This window comes from Podarcis melisellensis (assembly GCF_964234715.1).
Source record: "Podarcis melisellensis genome assembly, chromosome: Z".
Taxonomy (NCBI): domain Eukaryota; kingdom Metazoa; phylum Chordata; class Lepidosauria; order Squamata; family Lacertidae; genus Podarcis; species Podarcis melisellensis.
In genome coordinates this window covers 12,395,906-12,417,018 of record NC_138547.1, presented here as the reverse complement: position 1 = coordinate 12,417,018, position 21,113 = coordinate 12,395,906, and the positions used below count along the sequence as shown (strand labels likewise).

Below are 21,113 nucleotides of genomic sequence, written 5' to 3'. Positions count from 1 at the left end.
TTTTTGCCTATGAAAGTTTGTAAGGTACCATATATGTAGGTGACACTGAATATATTATAAGTAATAAGCACTCTCTCTTTCCACATGCTCGCCTGTTACAATATTGACTGGGGTTTTTTTTTTTTGCTGGAAATTTTATATCAATTAGCACAGGCTTTTAAAAGCAGCTCCTCTTGGACTGCAGGATCAACCAAGTCCTGTGTGGGCTGCTCCATTGTATGTCCAGCATGCCTCATACAGCCTAGGCTCTAGAGGCTGAGAAAGCCTGGCAGGCTTGAATTATCTCATTTAGCTCTCTTTTTTAGTGATATTTGATCTGTAAATGCAGAAAATCCCTTTCCCTCCTCTTTTGATGTCATTTTGTACCAAGCTGTCAAAATGAATAGATTTTGAGTGCTTTGAGGTGTCACCAGTGCTGCATTGTTCTCTGTTTTCAACATTTGCCAAGCTCCACATTTCTTTGGTTTTGTCATATTGCAAGGAGGGCATCTCCTGATTTTTTAAAGATTTTCCAATACTCATGTGACCTTTCTGATGTGGTGAGGAAGGCTCATGTCTTTGACTATTTTAAATCCAGAATCTGTACTTGCGTGTTTAAGGTGATAACTGGAGTGGAATATCAGAAGTGGTACTTGGGAGCTTATCGGAATCCATGTGCCTAAATGCCAGCGGCTGCTGACGTTCTATAGTTTCTTATGTCTGCATAGAATTTAAACTGTTGATTATAGTGAATCCAAAATAGTTGTGCTGGTTCATATCTTCTTGCATGAGCAGCTGTGATGCCCCTGCAAAACCAGCATTACAATGTGCAGTAAAATGTATAAATAAATGCTTGAAGTTATTCATAGCTGCTTCAGTGGTTTTCTACTGGAAGTGGGACATAAATCTTAATAAATCTGTGCCAAGAGTTCAGTCCCAGTGGAATGTTAGCTTAGCTGTTGCAGAGTGACTTTCTTAAAGTGACCCCACATGTGGAAAACACATCAGAATGGCAGGCTCAAATGATTTATTTTTTTTACCAGGATGATACTGCAAATGAGATCCTAGGTTCCGAAAAAAAGATGACAGCTCTAGGGCTTATCCCCAAGAGAAATACAATCTGTAATAATTTTTTGGTAACTTAGTGTGAATCTGTGCTAAAGGTAGCCAATGTGATACCTTCTAGATATTGTTGGACTACAACTCTTATGATCCTGGTCCATTGGCCAGTGCTTGTTTTGAGGCTGTACACACCGGTACACCATACCACCACCTATTTTTTCCTTGCCTGCTACTGCCGCTTTTTTCATGGCAGCAGGCACAACCTCCTGGAAGTGCTTTGGCACAGTCCTTTAATGATTGCCCATAGCACCTTTCAAGGAGGTGCTTGCTGATCGTAAAAAGGTTGCGGCAGACCCCAAGGTTTGACGTGACCCTTTTACAATTGTCAAGCGCCTTCCTGGAAGATGCTTTGGTGATCATAAAAGGGCCACACTGGGAGGCTGTGCCTGCTGCTGCGGAAAATGGTGGCCACAACAGGCAAGGGTGCAATTGGGAGAGGTGGGGGTGGGTGCGAGCAGGCAAACAGCAGTGGTATGGGATAGAAATAAAGCACTGCCATTGGATATGCTTGGTCTGCAACAAGATCTATAGGGCAGGGGTCAGCAAACTTTTTCAGCAGGGGGCCGGTCCACTGTCCCTCACACCTTGTGGGGGGCCAGACTATATTTTGGAGGGAAAAAATGAACGAATTCCTATGCTCCAGAAATAACCCAGAGATGCATTTTAAATAAAAGGGGACATTCTACTTGTGTAAAAACACGCTGATTCCGGACCATCTGCAGGCCGGATTTAGAAGGTGATTGGGCCGGATGTGCCCCCCGGGCCTTAGTTTGCCTTAGTTGGCAGGGGTGGACAACTATCAAGAGACTGCAGTCTACTCAGAGTTAAAAACTGGCAGTGAGCTAACCCCTTTTGGGGGGAGTTCAGGTCAAAGTTGTTTAGCTTTTTTTAGGAAGGAGGAAGGGCCATTTTGGGGGGGGTTGGGTCAAAGTTGTTGAGTTTTTTCAGGGAGGTAAAATGTTGAGTTTTTTAGGGAGGTAAAATGTAGGGATGCGGGTGGCGCTGTGGGTAAAACCTCAGCGCCTAGGACTTGCCGATCGCATGGTCGGTGGTTCGAATCCCTGTGGCTGAGTCGTTAGGTCCCAGCTCCTGCCCACCTAGCAGTTCGAAAGCACCCTTAAGTGCAAGTAGATAAATAGGTACCGCTTTCTAGCGGGAAGGTAAATGGCGTTCCGTGTGCTGCTCTGGTTCCAGTTCGCCGGAGCAGCTTCGTCACGCTGGCCACGTGACCCGGAAGTGTCTGCGGACAGCGCTGGCTCCCGGCCTCTTGAGTGAGATGAGCGCACAACCCTAGAGTCGGACATGACTGGCCCGTACGGGCAGGGGTACCTTTACCTTTTACCTAAAATGTTGGGCTTTTTTAAGGAGAGCCGCAGTTGTTCAGCTTCTTGGCGGAAGCCAATGATCTACCAGTGATCTACCACAGACGTCCAGTCATCTACCGGTAGATCACGATCTACCTGTTGGACGTGCCTGCTATAGGGCATCATATGGGCAATCCTTTTTATGCCTTTGGGATCACTTTAGAAAGTAATCTGTAGTGCTTAACATATTGTTAGAATGTAGTCTCTGATTCTTAACGTTTGGGACATGCAGCAGGCACCTTATCTTAAGTACAGATTTATTTGCGCAATGTAGTGGTTTTCAAACTGTTCTTCAGGAACATGGGGCGATTCTTTGAGCTTATTGAAGAGGAACCTCCCTGGAGGTTGAAGGTTTTGAATGTATTGTCTTGTGCGTCACATAATTGTGCTTGAAATGTTAGTCTCCCATACTCTAGTCAAGAAGACTTCAGTGAGGCAATTCTGAAGAAAACTAGTTGAGAATCACAAGTGGTAGAAATCCATTACACTGTCAGTTGCGAAGAGCAAAAGCTCTTTATGGATGCGGCCTAATGTACTTACGGCTTTCTGGTTTGTGTGCATTAAAAAACTAATCTTGGGTTGTCTTTTTGGTGCTGAGGTCGTCTGACAGTGCTATAGTGCAAGGTGGTTGTTGTTTTCAGCTTTTGAATGCAAAATATGAACAATGCAAAGGCAAATTATTACAGATTTTCATGCAAAATTCCCAAATAGATATTTCCCCCTTTTTAGTTGAACTCCTTAACTGATACTGTGGTTGTACTATGTTCTTTTTTTAAAAAGAATCTGCCAACACATTTCATGCCACTCTCTGTTTAAAAACATGTGTATAGTCAACTATTTTTCTAGCATAACACAAGTGCAGCATGTAAAACCATTTGTAATGTTTGTTTTGGAAACCTGATGACAGAAGGAACTGCCATGGACTGCCATATCTGGACTGTAGCGATTATTCTTACTTAGTGAGAGGATTTTCCAGAGCAGACTGTTCTCTCAATATCTACTTAGGCAACAGTGAAAGTGAGACCAAAGCACACAGTCATCTTGACAGTATTTTTTTTTTTAATTCCCCATGGGCTTCCCATTTCACTGAATTCAAGTATCGCTTTTATTCATGCAGCCAACTTTTAAACACTTCCAAAGCAACATAGGGTTGGCGTCTCATGGTTCTGGACTTTAACTGGCAGACGTACAGGTGAACATGGGAGATGGGGAATGTTTTTTTAAAAGCTGGGGAGTGGGAGAACGCCAGGGCTCAGAGTTTTTGTCTTTCAAATGCTGAGGCCCCACCAGAAGTGGTCTTACAGTGAGGCAAGGCAGATGGTGAGTTTTGAGCACTTTGAAGGGTTTTGGAGTGAAAGACTCCAACCTCATCTGGGGTAGAAAAATAAATCCTTGCTCCCATAAGTTTCAGCGGGGCTTGAACAGGAAGACAGTATCCTTTGAAATGAATAAGGCACAGTAGAGTTTTAGCACAGTTCCCACACCATTTCAGCGGAGAACCTGCTGTTGTCTTCCCAGTATGTTATCCTGTATGTTAATTGGTGGAGTGGGGCTAGGCAGATTTTGGATTTTCAGCTTCAAGCAGCTAGACATTTTGAGCCAGCTGGGGCCCCCAGGATCACACATGTTTGTACCCACTGTTAGTCCTATTCTCTACCTACCCATTGAAAAATAATAATGGACATTTGACTCTCTTAGACCCATTAATTTTAGAGGGTCTTCTCTGATGTGGTAAAATATGCGGTAAAAAAGATGTAGTAAAACATTTTACCTTCTGGTCAGCTTGAAATGCTTTATGTGGCTGGTTGATATGTTGGATTTTTTTGGGGGGGGGTGGGTCTTGGTTGAGACAGTGGGGAGTGCACAGTTTCTTACTTTTCTCAAAGGCTAACTCTTCCATGAGGATAATGTAATTACCTGAAAGCCAGCAAGCCATGGCAGCGTTGAGCCCATTTTTCTTCTTTCTGCTCTCCTTTGAAGAAAACGCTGAACTGCCTAATTCATGTACAATTATTTTTGAGGTGTGTTCAGTTTTGCAGCTGTGTTCCCTGATGCAATTATACTTGCAAAAACTGCTGCTTCATTCCATATCTTTCACACCCAACTTGATACTTGGGCTGCTTCAGAATTACATTTTTATTCTCTTCACTTTTTAATTTCTGGAGAAGCCAGGTATTGAATCATTATGTTGCTGTTGCTGCCTAGATTTGATAAACTGAACCTGACAGGTTTCCTAGCTTCTAAGTTAAAGGGATAAGAGGGTGCTTGGGGTTGGCATATCCCAGCTAATTCTGCCAAATCATGCTAGCCACTGTGGTGGCCCCAAGTTCATTCAATTAGTGTACCATGGATTGACTGAACACAGTGTAACATGTCCTTGTCCATGGATCTCATCCTGTTTCTCCTTCACAGCAAGTCACCCAGCGTCCTGCTGCCCCCTTTCAAAGATGGTGAAGCTGGACATTCACACATTGGCCCATCACCTCAAGCAGGAACGGCTCTATGTGAACTCCGAAAAGCAGCTGATTCAGAGATTGAATGCTGAGGTGCTGAAGACTGCTGAGAAGCTGTATCGCACGGCATGGATTTCCAAGCAGCAGAGAATTAACTTGGACCGGCTAATCATAACAAGGTAACTGCTGGTACATACAGAAATAGAAATGCTAATATCTGAAATTGGACAGTGATTTGTGCACTGAAACACTGCAGAAATCACACATTCCAAATGTAAGCTTTCAAGTTGCACAGAACTTTTGAGCGAGGATAAAGAAAACATAGCTTTGAGCTGGGTCGAAGGGATGCAATTGGGTGTGTATTTTATAGCCCTCTTGCAACCACTGAGAAGACTTACCTGTGTCTTGAGTTGGTGGCCGTCTCTTCATAGATGGGACTTTGAGATCTTAATATTTAGGAGATTCTTGCTAAATGTGTGTGTGTGGATATACTCAGCAAAAATAGAATGTTTTTCTTTCCATTGATTTTTTTGTGACTTTGAGAAATTAAGATTTTGGGTGATCTAAATGGTTTCTATATATATTTATATTTTCCTAGCGCGGAAGCTTCACCTGCTGAATGCTGCCAGCATGCCAAGGTCTTGGAGGATACACTGTTCGTGGATGGGTACAAGCAGTTGGGCTTTCAAGAGACAGCCTATGGAGAATTCCTTAACAGGCTGCGTGAAAACCCTCGCCTTATTGCATCGTGCCTGGTTGCTGGAGAGAAGCTCAACCAGGAGAACACACAGAGTGTCATTCACACCGTCTTCACCTCCATCTATGGCAACTGCATTATGCCAGAAGACGAAAGCTACCTCCTCCAAGTCTTGCGCTACTTGATTGAATTTGAACTCAAGGAAAGTGATAATCCCAGACGGCTCCTAAGGAGAGGCACCTGCGCATTCAGCATTCTGTTCAAACTCTTTTCTGAGGGGCTCTTTTCAGCCAAGCTCTTCCTCACTGCCACTTTACACGAGCCCATTATGCAGCTGTTGGTTGAAGATGAAGACCACCTGGAAACCGACCCCAGCAAATTGATTGACCGCTTCTCGCCCACCCAGCAGGAGAAGCTCTTTGGGGAAAAGGGCACTGAAAAGTTCAGGCAGAAAGTTCAGGAGATGGTAGAATCCAACGAGGCCAAGCTGGTGGCCCTGGTGAATAAGTTCATTGGCTACCTCAAGCAGAACACCTACTGCTTCCCACACAGCTTACGGTGGATTGTATCCCAGATGTACAAAACGCTCTCCTGTGTGGACAGGCTTGATGTCGGAGAAGTGAGAGCCATGTGCACGGACCTTCTCTTGACTTGCTTCATTTGTCCTGCCGTGGTCAACCCAGAGCAGTATGGGATTATTTCTGATGCCCCAATCAATGAAGTGGCAAGGTTCAACCTAATGCAGGTATAACCAGGTCTTCAAAAATATATACCATATTTTTCATCCTATAGGGCGCACCGGCCCATAGGACGCACCTCGGTTTTTTTTGGGGGGGGGAATGAATTTTAAAAATTTATTCCCCCCCCAGCCGCGGCTGCTGCCCCAAGCCTTGCGCACACCTGCCCGAAGCACGGGGCACCCTCCAGAGGGCTCCGCGTGCTTTGGGCGGCAGGCTGCTGCCCCAAGCCTCTTGTGCCCGGCGGGACCTCCCGCCGGGCGTGCAAGGCTTGCGGACACTCACCGGGGCTGCAGGCTGCTGCCCGCAAGCCTTGTGAGCCCGTGGGAACTCCCACCAGGCTCACAAGGCTTGCGGATAGTTTCCTGAAGCCTGGAGAGTGAGAGGGGTTGGTGCGCACTGATGCCTCTCGCTCTCCAGGCTTCAGCGAAAGCCTGCATTCGCCCCATAGGACGCACACACATTTCCCCTTCATTTTTGGAGGGGAAAAAGTGCGTCCTATGGGGCGAAAAATACGGTATTCTCTCTCTCTCATAGTGCTGCTGTATTAGTCTGTAGTACCAAGAAGAAAATAGAGAAAGGTGCTGTGTCTAAGAAACAAGGTGTACTTTAAGTTTTTTTGGGGGGGGGCAGGTTAGGCATTCTTGATCCTCTTTAGCTCAGAAAGCAGACTTGTGGATGAATGTTGTCAAGAGGAATGGTGCAGTAAAAATGCCAAGGTAATCCAGAAACTTTGCCCCCCTCCAAAAAAACCCTATACCAACCTGGTGCTTTTGCAGGTGTTTTGGACTATACCTCCCATCAGCACAGTTGTGCTGATATAAATTGTAATTGAGAACAGCTGTAGGGCACAGGGTTGGGGAAGGCTGCCCTGCATACCTTTTTAATCCACCTTTTTTCCATTTTTGGTGCTGTGTCCCCCTTTTCTGCCTGCTGGTGGCGAGACCAGTTGTTTGCAGGCAGCCTCTTCAGTCTTCCTGTTAGCTGGTGGTTCATAGTTTTCTCTGGGCAAATGTTATTTTGTGAGCTGTTAGCTATTCTGGACTTTGTCTGTGGGTCTAGAGGAAAAGCTATGTCAGATGACTAGGAGCCAGAGAAGCAAATGCTACACAAACGTGAGGAAATAACTTTATTTTGCAGTGTTATTCCTTATTTAACAATCACATTCACATACAACATAAATACAACAGTATAATACAGAAATAAAACATAAGGCCAAAATCTTGCAATATTCCCAATCAAGTAAAAAGTTTCTTGTACTTTACTGTACAAGCAGATGGGTTTCTAACTTTTTCATACAAATGGCAAAGCTGGAGGGGAACTCCCACTGCTTAAAGCCACACTAGAAGTGTGAAGAATAGCTGTCCTCATTTGTTGCAAGAATTAATGCTTACAAACCATTACCCTAGGCCAGGGGTCAGCAAACGTTTTCAGCAGGGGCCGGTCCACTGTCCCTTAGACCTTGTAGGGGGCCGGACTATATATATATATATATTTTTGGGGGGGAAATGAACGAATTCTTATGCCCCACAGATAACCCAGAGATGCATTTTAAATAAAAGGACACATTCTACCCATGTAAAAACATGCTGATTCCCAGACCGTCCGCAGGGCAGATTTAGAAGGTGATTGGGCCGGATCCGGCCCTGAGTCTTAGTATGCCTACCCAGGCCCTAGGCTGTTTTCAGATTCCTACAGTTAGGTTGTTATTCATCAACCCTATATAGACTAGGACAAAAGTAAAAAAAAAAAAAATTCTAGCTGCCATTATAATTTGGGGGGGGGGGCCGGGACCCAGGTCCTTGGAGTGGCCTTTCCAGCCCTGCTTATATTGCAGATAGCTCAACTGTCATAGTGTGCGTCTTTCTTCTTTGCTTAAAAGAACTGGGACAGCATCCAAGTTGCTTTATTTTATTTCCAGTTGTGCTACCAGAGTATTTTTCATTTGTTGAGATAAGGTGATGTTGACTGTTATTTCTCCCAGCGCTACCTACCGCTGAGCAATTGAACTCAAATAACCACTTTATTGTAAAAAGGTTGAATTTTTAAGAGGGATGTGGTTTTACAGTATCCATTACAAGGAATGTGTGTGTATACAGGTTGTTTTGATGTTATTGTAAGCTAGGAGAGAACAACTTCATCGTACCTTTTGGGCAAAATCAAGAGATCCACCAATAGCCATGTTACTTGGACTACCCTTTGCTACCAACAAAATTTACATTTTCTGGGTTGTTCCTTGCCTTCCAAGGACAGTTAGTGTGCCAGTCTAATTTGTGCCATGCTGACCAGCTTTAAATTGCTGGTGTTCATACAGCACCATCAATGTAGATGACACTTTGTGGAGAGTTCCTTGGACAGCATAGATCTCTGCTCCCAAGGAACAAGGTGGAAATGAGAGACAGAGCAGAGCTGTGAAGGGGAAAGTTACAAGTGCCTAAAGCTTTGTTAGTTTTGAATGATGTTAAGATGGAGAGGTGGTGTATGTTATACATTTAGAGTGGTTGTTCTAGGCATGGGAAGACTGGGCACAATTGAAAGACACATAGACATTTCTCCTTTAGCTGGCAACTAGGTTAGTGATCTATTTGCTTATTTGTTTTGTGACTCTGGCTATATTTGAGATAGTTTCCGGAAGTAAGAACTTTTTTGTTTTGTTATACCTAGCACACAACACCTTGTGCTGTTTAAGAAACTTCATGGATGTTCACGGTAGTCCTAATTCTACAGAGCACACATCACACAACATATAAGCGTGTGTTACTTTTGCATTACCCATCCTGCTTTTGTGGGGGTGGGGGGAATTAGCATGGGTGTTGCAGTGTAGAATGCATGAAGGCGTAAGATCAGATTTTGGTGGTCAGGTGTTGTCTAGTATTCAGAGAAGAGCAGGAATGGAAGAAGGAGGGACTTGTGTACAGAGCGATGCCAACCTGCTGTAGCTGGCCCACTAGTTTCTAAGCATTCACTAGATAAGCAGTCTGATCCCTGCAGCTGTCAGAGGCCTGTCCTTTATTTTTGGAAAAGCTGGATGCCCATTGGTATAACTGTGTGTGTGTGTTTTCTTCTCCCCCCCCCCGCCAATAATTTCTTGCTTCTTTACTCATGTAAAGGGCTGCAGTTGAAAAATGAATTGTGGTACAGTCTTTATACCTGCTTCAATTACGGCCTTCTGCTTTGTACTGTAGAATTCAATGCCTCCTGTAGGCACACAAATGGACACTTTTTGATATTGACCTGTTATCTTCCTGCTCCTGCAAGGTCCTTGTCATACTAGGTTTCCTGTCTGTGAATGCCCTCTGCAGGAGAAGCTGACACCCTGCAGTTCAGCAAGTTCAGCAAGACGCAAAAGACAAACTGGGATTTTGTGTGTTTATATAAACATGTTTATGGGTTCAGTGCAGGTTGATGGATAGATGCTTGGTTGGTATTGATGGACGCTTGGTTCATCCCAACTCTAGATGATAAAAGCTGAGATTTTCATGGATGTCATATTTATTGCCAGATGATTATTCCGTGTTTATGTGAAAACCATCTTTTGGCACCTGTTAAGTATGGATGGAAATAGAATGAGCAAGTTTAATTCAGGCTGGGAACTGTGGCTTAACAGATAAATTAGTTTGCAAACATTCCAGGTTCCCACAACTGTTCTTGCCACTGAGGACCCAGCTATATAGCTGCAAATAAAACGTTTTAAGTGGAATATACAGTGTGACACTAGATGGTGATGGTGAGCTTTATGGGAAATTCAATGTATTTTTAAAAAGGCTTTTTAAAAAAAGCATTTTCAGAACAGTTTTTATATGTGTGTAGGTTCCACCTGAGATGAAGCAAAGCTGATAAGAGGTAGCCAAAGTTTTTGTAAGGGAAATTGAAGTTCTGTATAGGCATGTTGCTGTGGAACTTTTCCATGTAATTGTTTTTAATTTTTGGAAAGAAAATACAGTTGTAACATCTCAGACTTTGTGCAAGCTGAGTATGAATAGTTATTTTTCATCCAGCTTCAACTTAGAGGGTGGAGGCGGCTTTCTTTCTTTGTGGTAGTATTGCAATCCTGTCTTTAACTTGTTTCTTATTGTTAGGTTGGGAGACTTTTGCAGCAGCTGGCCATGACCAGTTCTGAAGAAGGAGACCCCCGCACAAAGAGTTACCTGGGTAAATTCGACAAAGTAAGAGCCAAAGCTATTGAACTTGTATCTCTGTGCATGCCAGTGTTTTTCTCATTCTGTATAATTTTGGAAAAGGCACCTGCAAATAGACTTTTGTTATGACTGTGAAGAGATTTAAGTGAGCAAATTGCAACCTTAAGAGGAAGTAGCAAATGGCACTTCCCCTCAATAGGATCTGTAGTGTGCAAGAGCCACGATTAAATGTAAATGAGTTTCAAGGAACCTGTATGAAAAAGTGTGCTTTGGCATATATTGGTGGTTTCCCCCCCCCTTAACTATTAAAAACGTAGACCTGCTAATATTCTTGCTGCATGTTTAAAATAATAATATAACAATTTCAATTTCTTACCTGCCTTTCACCGTAAGTGAAGAACTAGGGATCAAGAGGGTTGGACTAGGACCTGGGAAACCTTGGTTTAAATTCCCACACAGCCATGTAGCTGACTGGGTGTGATCTTCGGCCAGTCACTACCTCTCAGCCCAACCTACATCTCTGGGTTGCTTTGGGGATTAAATGTGGAGATGTAGAACTATGTATGCCACCTTAAGTTCCTTGGAGAAAAAGGTGGGATATAAATGAAATAAATATAACAATAAAATAAAATAAACAAAGGTCCCAGCGTGGGTTACAGCAATTTAAAATACAATATTAAAATCAGTTTAAAACAAATACAAACAAAAGGTCCTAAATTCTTTCTCTATCTGTGCGTGTATCTCTATATCGTCTACCCACTTTGTAGGGGTGTACAGGTCTCTTGAAGTGCTTGTATTGAAACAGCTCACTTGTCTGTCCCCTGCCCACCATTTTTTTTCCTTGCAGGGTTGTGTGGCTGCCTTCTTGGACGTTGTCATTGGCGGACGGGCAGTAGAGACTCCACCCATGTCCTCGGTGAACCTTTTGGAAGGGCTGAGTAGAACTGTGGTTTACATGACCCATAGCCAGCTCACTGGCCTGGTAAATATCCAACTCCTTTTGGGCTGCAGGAGGAGACAAGTCAGAGTGTATGTGGTGGGGGTCTGCTTTGCTGCCTTTTAACATCGCACACTTTTTTTAGGTGAGCTTTATGCGGAACGTCATGTCGGGCGACCAGCTGAAGGAGGACCGCATGGCTCTGGAAAACCTGCTGTTAAACTTGCCCCAGAACAAGCCAGGGAAAAGCAGCAGCCTGGAGATGACCCCATACAACACCCCACAGCTTTCCCCTGCCACCACACCAGCAAACAAGAAAAACCGGCTGCCTATAGGTGAGGAAGGTCAAGGCTCAGGCTTTTGCATGATAGCTTTTCCCAGCTCTGTTTTCGGATGCTTTCCTCTGCCTCTTTTGCTTTAGAACAGTGGAGTCCCCTTGACTAGTGTCAGTCACTTGGGTTTTAAAGTACAGTGGTACCTCGGGTTACAAACTTAATTTGTTCCGGAGGTCTGTTCTTAACCTGAAACTGTTCTTAACTTGAGGCACACTTTCACTAATGGGGCCTCCCGCTGCCGCTGCGCCCCGATTTCTGTTCTCATCCTGGGGCAAGTTCTCAACCCAAGGTACTACTTCCGGGTTAGTGGAGTTTGTAACCCAAAGTGTTTGTAACCTGAAGCGTTTGTAACCTGAGGTACCTTTTCCACCCAGAGCCCTCCTGATGTGTTGAGCTATAACACCCTTCTTCCCTGACCAATAGGATTTAATTCTTAAAGTTTTTTTTAAAATTCATTATCCAATCCTTTCTTAGTATATCCAATCCAAATAGCTTTATTGTACTTGCCATTGGCCATGACAAATCTGAATCAGAAATAAATACAAGCAAAAGGGATGCTGCGCCACAAATAAATCTCTATTTAATTGATCTCTATTTAGATCTCTTCATCTCTCTTACAGTTCACTGCTATATTGTCCAGGGTCTTCTTTCTGATCTTTTTGGCCACCAAAGCAAAAAGGGCAAAATCCTTTTATGAATTCCTTCACACAAAATATCTCAAAGTGATGTCAGCAATAAAAATAATTTTAAGAAAAAAAATCTGTATATAACACAAGACCCACATGTTGACAAAATTAAAATTATTGTTATTCATTATACTGATTATCAACTTTCTTCAAAAAACTGAGCTCAAAGCAACCTACAAAAGCAAATGTTAGAAGTAGATATAAAACATGAATAAAAGGCAACGTAAAATTCAATAATATGTATTCAGGAGCAAATCCAGCACAGCCCCACTAAAAATATATATGCAGAGAATTATACTCCAAAGACCTGGGTAAATAACAATGTTTTAACTGGGCACCAAAGAACTATTTCATATGTAAAATACCCATTTTCAATTCTAATAGGGATACAGTCTGGGGTAAAGAGCCACCTAAAATACTTGTTGAAAAAGGGAGGCCTTCAATAAATGCCAACAAGACAAACAGGGTGATACCTTTCTTTAGTGTAAGAGAATTGCACTGTCAGGGGCTGATGGGAGTTGTAGTCTAAAACATCTGGAGGAAAGCAGGTTGTGGAAGGCTTGTATATGTACCTGTTTCGTTCCAAAGCCTAAGCAGCAAATGCACATTATCCCAACTCTCTATTCCTGTTGATTTGCTTTCTTCAAAAATGCCTCTCTTCAGCTCATTGATGGCACAGCCTGTCATAGTAAGCGACCCTTTTTAAATAGGAAATTAAGCATTTTTTGTGGTGGGCTGCTATTGTTCCTGCTATAAGTTCAGGGCTGTGTACATTGTGCAGTTGACAGGAGGGTAGGGGTAAAGTTCAGAAATGCTTACTTGCACAACTTTTACATGATTTATTCCATTGCTGTAAGTTGTTTGAGTTACTTTTGTACAAAAAGCAACTTATAACTTTAAATAATAATAGTCAAGGAGAAGGGCAAATAACTAAAAGGGGAACTGGATTCAGCTTGTTATGTCTGCTAGACATTTAGCATCTCTTCTGGCTTCTGAGATCTCTACAGACATGTTTGCAAGTATGTCTTCACAATCAGGAAGCATAGTAACTTTCCCTAAAAATATCTCTGTATATACTCAATACGACGATTTCTGCTCCTAGTATTGCATTCTTTGGATTTTCTGCATCCATGCCAAATTGCGGTTGACACACAGGCTAACACAAAGCTGCACTTGAATTGTTGTTATGCCAGAACCTCACAGTCTCAAATAATTATTGACTCCTCCACCTCACTCCACATGAGGCATTTGTATTATGTGCTTATTTTACAACTGAACCATGTTTTATTTCCTCCCAATGGCTTGACCTGTGTTTCTTTTTTAACGCTGTCCACTCAAGGACAACAGTTGGCAGCCATCACTGCCTGGGATACGTCTGCCACCAACCTGACAGCTCACATAAACCTTGTAACCCCATTTGGTGGGTAACTGAATCCTTCCTCTTTCTCAGTGTTTCTGCAAAGCCATGCTGTTGCCTTGCACGTCTGTGTCCACACCAGCTGCTTTTTTAAAAGAAAGGCATCTTCCTTTTGTTCTGTTCAGAAGCTTGCTTTCTGTTTTTAAAGCTTTTTATATCTAGAAAGTGTTGGAAAGTCTTTGTGCATGAATGAAACTCTGACTTAGGATCTTGACTTTTAAGATTTGTGCAAGGGGGCGGTGGAAAGGAGTCCTCTGGTTCTGAATATTGGGTCAGAATCCTGCATGGACCTTTTGTGGTGGTAATTATATTATATGCTTTGATAGTCTACATGTGAAGAGATGTAAAAATAATGTGTCAAAAATGTTTGTGCAGTGTTCAAATAGTTTGCTAGAGAATAGGCACCCTGTTCTTCTCGCTGAATTAGGCATCCACCTCTGATAATGGAGACATGCTTTCCCTCTGAGAACATGGCTTAATTTCTAGGCATTTAGGTCCCCCAGTGGCAGCTGATCAAGTGAAGCTGCCTCAAACATCACAATTGTGTGTATATTGAAGAAATCCACCCCACCTTAAACCTTTGATCACAACCCAAAGAAGAGTTCAAACACTCCCTGGGCTATTGAATTCTTGTGGTCTATCATCCTCATAATTTTCCAAGACCAACATTCCTGGGGACAACCTTCTTGTATGTAAATTTCATTTATGCCTAGCTGGTTTTGAATCATGTGCATTTTTTCCTTTTAAGTCTTTCTAAATAACAGCAACCTATTCTCTAGATGCCTTTCTATTATTATTATTATTGAAAAATGTATTATCTTCAGCTTTCAAAAACATCCTTAAGGCAGAGCATTGACAAAAATGGTTTAACTTCTCAGTTGTGATGACCAGCTACCCTTTGGGATAGTTTATGCAACTGGCAAATTCAAGTGTTAATGTTGCAGATGGAATATGGTGGTGTTTTTTCTTCATATTTACCGGTACATGTCACCCTGTAAAAAAACCCCCAAACGCCCTGTACCTTGAAAATTGGCATCTGAGTTGAGTCTAACCTTGCAGATGTATTATCTTTCAGATAGACTTAAAAAAAAACTGGGGAATGTTCAAACATATAACTCTCTTGCTGCGTGAAATGGTTCCGTTCAAGCAAAAAGAATACCACTTACTTTTGCTGGTCTGTGTAAACTTGCCATCTTGCGAGATTAGAGAGTCATCCTTGTCTGGAATGGAACTCCAGCAGGGATGTAGACAAATTCCATCATGTATTTTGTTCTGTGTTGTGTATGTAGAAGTCTGTCTTAATGTAGTAAAAGTTTTGAAAGTTTCTGTGTTTCTGTTTGAAGCATTTTATGCTTTATTCCAATGTTATGCATTTTATTTTCTTGATTTTTTTGGGGGGGGGACGGGGGCAGAGGAAATGTAAGATTTTTCTGCACACCCCCCCCCCCCCCCGGTTTATGCTTGGTTGTTTGGGGCTCTTTCTGGTGCTAGGTCTGCATTTAGATATTACCCAAGATATGGGGCCCTCATTCTTGGTAATACTGTGGTTTTTGGCATGGAGTTCTTCGAGCAGCTGTCTAAATAGCAGGATCTGAATGCTGCCAGTGTGACTTTTCCCCCTTGCTGTGAGAGGAAGGCCCTTTCCTTTCTCATACATTTGCTTCAAGTTGTGAAGAGAGGCTATTTCATTACTTGTATCTAGGAACTAATTATCTCTCATTGGGGTAACTCCATTAAAGATATTTAACCCTCCCATTTTTATGGGGGATCCTGACTATTTTCTCCCTACCAGCAGTCCAAACACTGGGGAGATATTTCTTCTTTAACCACTGCAAGGCAGCTATTTTTCCACCAACCTGGTGCCTGCCCTCTGGACACTTTACCAGAGATTGTGTTGCATTAGGGCAGAAGAGATGTAACGACAGACACTTTGTTTTCCCTGAGAATAAAGCATGAACAAAAATCAGGGAAGTAGGAGTAACTGAATTCCTACTTATGCCTCCCTAGTGATTTTACAAAAGGGCGTAGTAAACAATGCAAGAAGAGCTTTGTTCCCCCTTTGGATGGTTGGAGAAGATGCCCCTGTGCCTTGAGTAATTACACAGAAGCAGGGATTTTGGCAGGGATTTTTCCTCTTGCTCCCTGCAGCACTCAGATGTGGCAAAACCCACCTGCCAGTAAAGCATCTTCTGCACAATTAATGTATAAAGCTTCTGTCCACAGGACTGTTGGGAGATCTATGAGACATATAAACTACTGTGGTTAATGCCTGATAGCCAGAGGGCAGGTGTACATGTAAGGCTTTCCTTGACCCTTCTTCCTGAAGGCTCAGTGTGCTGGCTTGATGCTTGCAAGGCAACCCTCCCTTGCACATACTTTTCTTAACAGCTGGAGGGTGGCATCATATAGCACCACTTCGTGCCAGTCTTTCAAAGCCATTTTTGCCTTTTGCTCAGCATGCTTGTACTAAGCATCACCCTATTGTATGGATCTTGCATTTTTGCCAGTCAAAAAATCCTTTATAAAACAACCCCCCCTAAAATGTTCCAGCTACCCGAAGCCGGAGCCGATCGAATATTCAAGTGGACCAGCATGCAGACCATGATGGATTCTCTCAGGAGACAATACAAGAAGTTCAACCAGAAGAAGTATTGGTTATTTCTCTCGGGACTGGGCCCCAAGTAACTCCAGGAATGATGTCAGAAAACGAGGTATTGACCCAGCGAGGCTTTGAGACCTGTGTAGGTGTAAGGTGCAGCACAGGATGCTACCTTAAATTCAGATAGTACTAGGTGCTGTGGAACTATGAAAACATTAACAGCTGTTTTCCAACAGCAAACAAGTATCTGCCCCTCCTTGATCCAGCTTTCAGCAAACATGAAGTAGTACTTCTTTCACATATGGGTTTGGTTAACTGCAGTTAGTATGTATATATTGTCTGGACCCACAAACCATGGTCAGCATTAACAATGTTTAGTTTAAGCAAGCCAGTTGTAAGAAGAATTTGTACTTTGAAGATGACTTTTTTTATATAAAAAAGAAGTTCATAATAACTTGTTATTTGAACCCAAAATAAGTTTTGGGTTAAACACAACAAGCTGTGGGTAACCAGAAGCAAAAGCTTATGAGCTCATTCCTTCAGCCATATGAGAGGGCTCATTCATGTCACAGTAAGCCATGATTTCATGTGACATCTGAACAGTTGTTGGATGTGGGCTTTCTGGGTGAGGTGTCTATCACTTCTATATTCAGGACAATAAATGTTAAGACAGACGCATGGCAACTTGATAATTCACCTCCTCATCTCCCCACCCCCGATGTGAAGGTGAAGAAGATGATGTAAAGGATCCTGTGATGTAAATGTTAGATTTATTATGGGCTTCACAAGCACTTGGCAAAAATGATAGCTCTGTATTTGCCATATTTAGTGAATATACATCTATTATTTCTTAAATATAGACAGTTTAATTTAGTATGCGATTTCTGCTATGTTCTAATGACTCCAAAGAAATTGGAGAAGCAGTTCTGATACCAAATCGCTACACTCCCAAAAGTTTGATGGCACTAGAAGCCAGAGAGACTCTAAGTTAAAAATTCTGGCTTAAAAGATATTTGGCAAATAATATTTTTTTCTTGACTGTCAATCCATGACCAAAATGCTGACCACCCCCACCCCCCCTTTTCCTAGGTTTTAAACATGCAGCTTGCTGACGGAGGGCAAGGAGATGTCCCTGTTGATGAAACCAAACTCCACGGTAAACCTGATAAAACCTTGCGCTTTTCCCTCTGCAGTGATAATCTGGAAGGAATATCTGAAGGTGATGGCCTCTTGTCTGTCAGGCAATATTTAATAGGAGCTTCTGTTCATTGTAGCTGGTGTGTGCTTTGTATCTCAGCCACTGTTGTAAATGCTGTGATAGCTGCTCATTCCATTGGCCAATAATGTTTTGGTGTTTTTTTTTATATATAACTTTTTGGTGCAGTTTTCTTTTTGATCACCTTGTCTAATGACTTCTGTTTGGTTCCTGGTTGCATTTAGTTGGGTGTATATTTCCTCTCACTGGGTGTGGGGAGATCAGGCTAATTAGCACCATCTCTTTCCAACAGGCCCTTCAAATCGCTCCAATTCTGTGTCATCGTTGGACTTGGAGGGGGAATCTGTGTCTGAACTTGGTGCAGGCGGCCCATCAGGGAGCAATGGGGTGGAAGCCCTGCAACTGCTGGAGCATGAGCAAGGTTAGTGCTGACAATGAACACAGCCAAAGGCGTAGCTCGCAGATGCTGAACTCACTGCCTTTTTTGGTTTATGCCTATTTAGTTAGTTTAAAAGATTTTTTTAATCCCACTCTTCACACACACACACACACACACACACACGGTCTTACAAATGCCAATGGCCAAAAAGTGACTTGCTAATACCAGTGATCAGTCCCTGCTCTCAAATTTATTATAGTCAAACCTTGGTTTTCAAACGTCTCGGCTGCTGAACGTCTTGGCTTCTGAAAACCCAGAAGTAAATGCTTCCATTTTTGAACGCGCCTCGGACGTCAAATGGCTTCCGAGGCACGTTTCTCAATTTTCCCCACTGAACTTGCTGACAGCCCTTTGATCCTCGGTTTTTGAACATTTTGGAAGTCAAACGGAACGGATTACATTCAAAAACCGAGGTTCCACTGTATCTAAAAAGGCACAGTGCAAAATAAAAGGGGGTGGGAAAGCATTAGGAACATAAGCAAACTTGGAACCTATTCCCGCTTTTACTCTATAAGAAGCCTAGGGCTTGTTCTCCTCCCCACCCCCCAAGTTGCAAGTCATGATTAAAGAGGAAAACTTAAAGCACAGTTTCAGTATTTGGACAACCTGCACTGACCTGAAAAGCCCAGGAAGTAAAGCAGGTGCAAGCTTGTCTTAAGGAGACTGCATGGTTGCAGTAAACCATATTCTGACATGCAGACCAGTCCACGTGTGGGTGCTTGCTTCATGTTTGTAAACAGAGTGTGCTACTTGTGCCCTTCCTAATACCTTGCGAGCTAATGGTTTTGATGCATGCCATGGATGGAAGCCTAGAGTTGGCTGCCTCAACTGTGGTCTACTCAAGTGTGGTGAAAGATAGTTTAGATGCTAAAATGGGTTGTCTCCAACCAAGTTCTACTTGAACCTAGACCCATTGAAATTGATGCTCCTAAGTGAGCTGTGTACATTAATTTCAGTGTGTCTAACTTGGAGTAACAGCAGCACTGGGTACAACTCACTTTCTCTGGATTTCTTCTTTACCTATGCATTGTCCTTCTCTTTCCAGGGGTGATCAAATACAAAGAAGGGCACTGATCTTGTATCTGTAACCGTTGAGTGGAAGGGGGAATTCTGGCAGATGATTTCCACCCTCATCCCTGTTTGATAAGCTATGCCTGCCAAAGTTCCTGCTTCTGTTAAGGGTTCAATAAGCCTTCTGTCTTCTTTTTATGTGGTCATCCTGCCTCATGTTTACCTCAGTTCCCCACCTTTAAAAACACAAGCTATGAAATAATTGTGTAGGGATGCAAAGTGTTTTAACCAAACTCTGATCTTTTTACAATAGCTACCACTCAGGATAACCTTGATGATAAGCTCCGTAAATTTGAGATCCGTGACATGATGGGGTTAACAGATGACAGGGACATTTCTGAGACTGTTAGCGAGACCTGGAGCACTGATGTTCTAGGGAGCGACTTCGATCCAAATATTGACGAGGACCGCTTGCAGGAAATTGCAGGTAACCGGTCTGCTGTTTGATGCAAGAAAAACACTGGTCCTTCTGCAAAGCAGTGAGGTGCCTGCACTCTGTATTTGGATGTGTGTTTTGAAGCAGGTACCCAAAAAGAGCGCACTGCACAATTGTTGCCATGCTTTAAGGTTGAAACTATACATTTACTTAAGTCAAGAAATACCTTGCAACTGTTCAAAGGTAGGAAACACCTTTTAACAAATCATGATCAGCAAGTTGAGAACAAATCTTGGCTACAGATCATGGCTTCTGGGGGGCAATGCAAAACTATGATCTTGTCCAGATATAACATCAGTTTACGGGTTGCACTTTATTTCCTCCCAGTGCTAACAGGGAGGAGCAGAGGAGCCCATTTAAAGCATATTCATGCAATTTATAGACTGGGTTAAAGGATTCTCTGCATGAAGTGCTTTACCACAGTTCCCCAGAAGGTTGTTTTGCCTCGCAGTGCTAAATGTATGATGCATGGTCTTGACAGTACCTGATATAGTAACATGGATACAGCTACTCAGGTTTAGACAGGATTTGCTTGGATGGAAGAACCAATAGAGAGCTGCATAGACATTTCCCTTAGCATTCTATAGGAAGAGCAGGGTGTAAGTGTAATAAGCAGGAGCTCATTGTATGGTTACTTCCATTGCCAGTGGCCCACTTCCACCCCACAGATGATGATGTGGGAAGGAGCCATGCAGTTCGAGTAATACATGAAATCTGGGTAACTCATGTGGACATCCAGTAAAGCTGAATGTTGAAGAATCAGGACGGATAAAAGAAAGTATTTCCTCATGCACTGCAGAGTTAAACTTTGGAACTAATTCTCACAGAAGCAGTGGAGGCCACCAACTTGGATGACGTTAAAGAGGATTAGACAAATCCATGGAGGAGAGGGCTGTAAATGGCTGCTAGCCATGATAGCTATATTCTGCCTCCACAGTTGGAGGCAGTAATCCTTCTGAATTCCAGTTAGCTGGAAACAGCAGGAGGGGAGAGTGCTCTTGTGCTTGGATCCTCCTTGCAAATTTCTGACAGGCATCTGGCTTGCCACTGTGAGACCAGAATGCTGTGCTAGATGGGCCATTTGCCTGATCCGGCAGGGCACTTCTTACATTCTTAAAAGATTGCAAGCTTCTCATGGGTGGTGGCCCATATTGTTTAGTGAGAAAAGGGGCAACTTAATGTTTTCCAGGTGGATAAGGTTTTTCCCTCTTGCACAGTCGCAACTGGACAGCCAGAAAATGGATCCTTTCAGAGCTAACATGAGGGATAAAGGGTAGATGTAATTGCCTTTGGGTATCTCCCTGCCATTAACAAATTGTGGGTTGCTTCCTCAGGTGCCGCAGCTGAGAATATGCTGGGAAGCTTGCTGTGTTTGCCTGGTTCAGGATCGGTGCTTTTTGACCCCTGCACAGGCTCAACCATCTCGGAAACCACCAGTGAAGCTTGGAGCGTTGAAGTGCTACCAAGTGATTCAGGTTAGACTCCT

General features: G+C 43.0%; 1 protein-coding gene across 9 annotated transcripts in view; it reads left to right on the top strand.

The window, feature by feature from the left end:
- GAPVD1 (GTPase activating protein and VPS9 domains 1) overlaps nucleotides 1–21,113 on the top strand; it is a 52,602-nt gene that overhangs the window by 8,249 nt on the left and 23,240 nt on the right. For 4 of the 9 annotated variants that reach the window (XR_014164464.1, XM_081896292.1, XM_081896291.1 and 1 more), the window contains exons 2-12: nucleotides 4,878–5,097; nucleotides 5,517–6,360; nucleotides 10,432–10,518; nucleotides 11,339–11,473; nucleotides 11,574–11,763; nucleotides 13,789–13,869; nucleotides 16,417–16,577; nucleotides 17,555–17,684; nucleotides 17,974–18,102; nucleotides 19,445–19,618; nucleotides 20,962–21,102. Coding sequence is in view for 8 of the 9 variants with exons in the window: in XM_081896292.1 (XP_081752418.1) it covers nucleotides 4,913–5,097; nucleotides 5,517–6,360; nucleotides 10,432–10,518; nucleotides 11,339–11,473; nucleotides 11,574–11,763; nucleotides 13,789–13,869; nucleotides 16,417–16,577; nucleotides 17,555–17,684; nucleotides 17,974–18,102; nucleotides 19,445–19,618; nucleotides 20,962–21,102 (2,257 nt within the window). In the remaining variant the exon portion in view is untranslated. Of the gene's footprint in view, nucleotides 1–3,633; nucleotides 3,658–4,877; nucleotides 5,098–5,516; nucleotides 6,361–10,431; nucleotides 10,519–11,338; nucleotides 11,474–11,573; nucleotides 11,764–13,788; nucleotides 13,870–16,416; nucleotides 16,612–16,648; nucleotides 16,772–17,554; nucleotides 17,685–17,973; nucleotides 18,103–19,444; nucleotides 19,619–20,961; nucleotides 21,103–21,113 lie in introns of those variants that run through there. The other 5 variants (XM_081896288.1, XM_081896289.1, XM_081896293.1 and 2 more) reach the window with 5 other exon arrangements.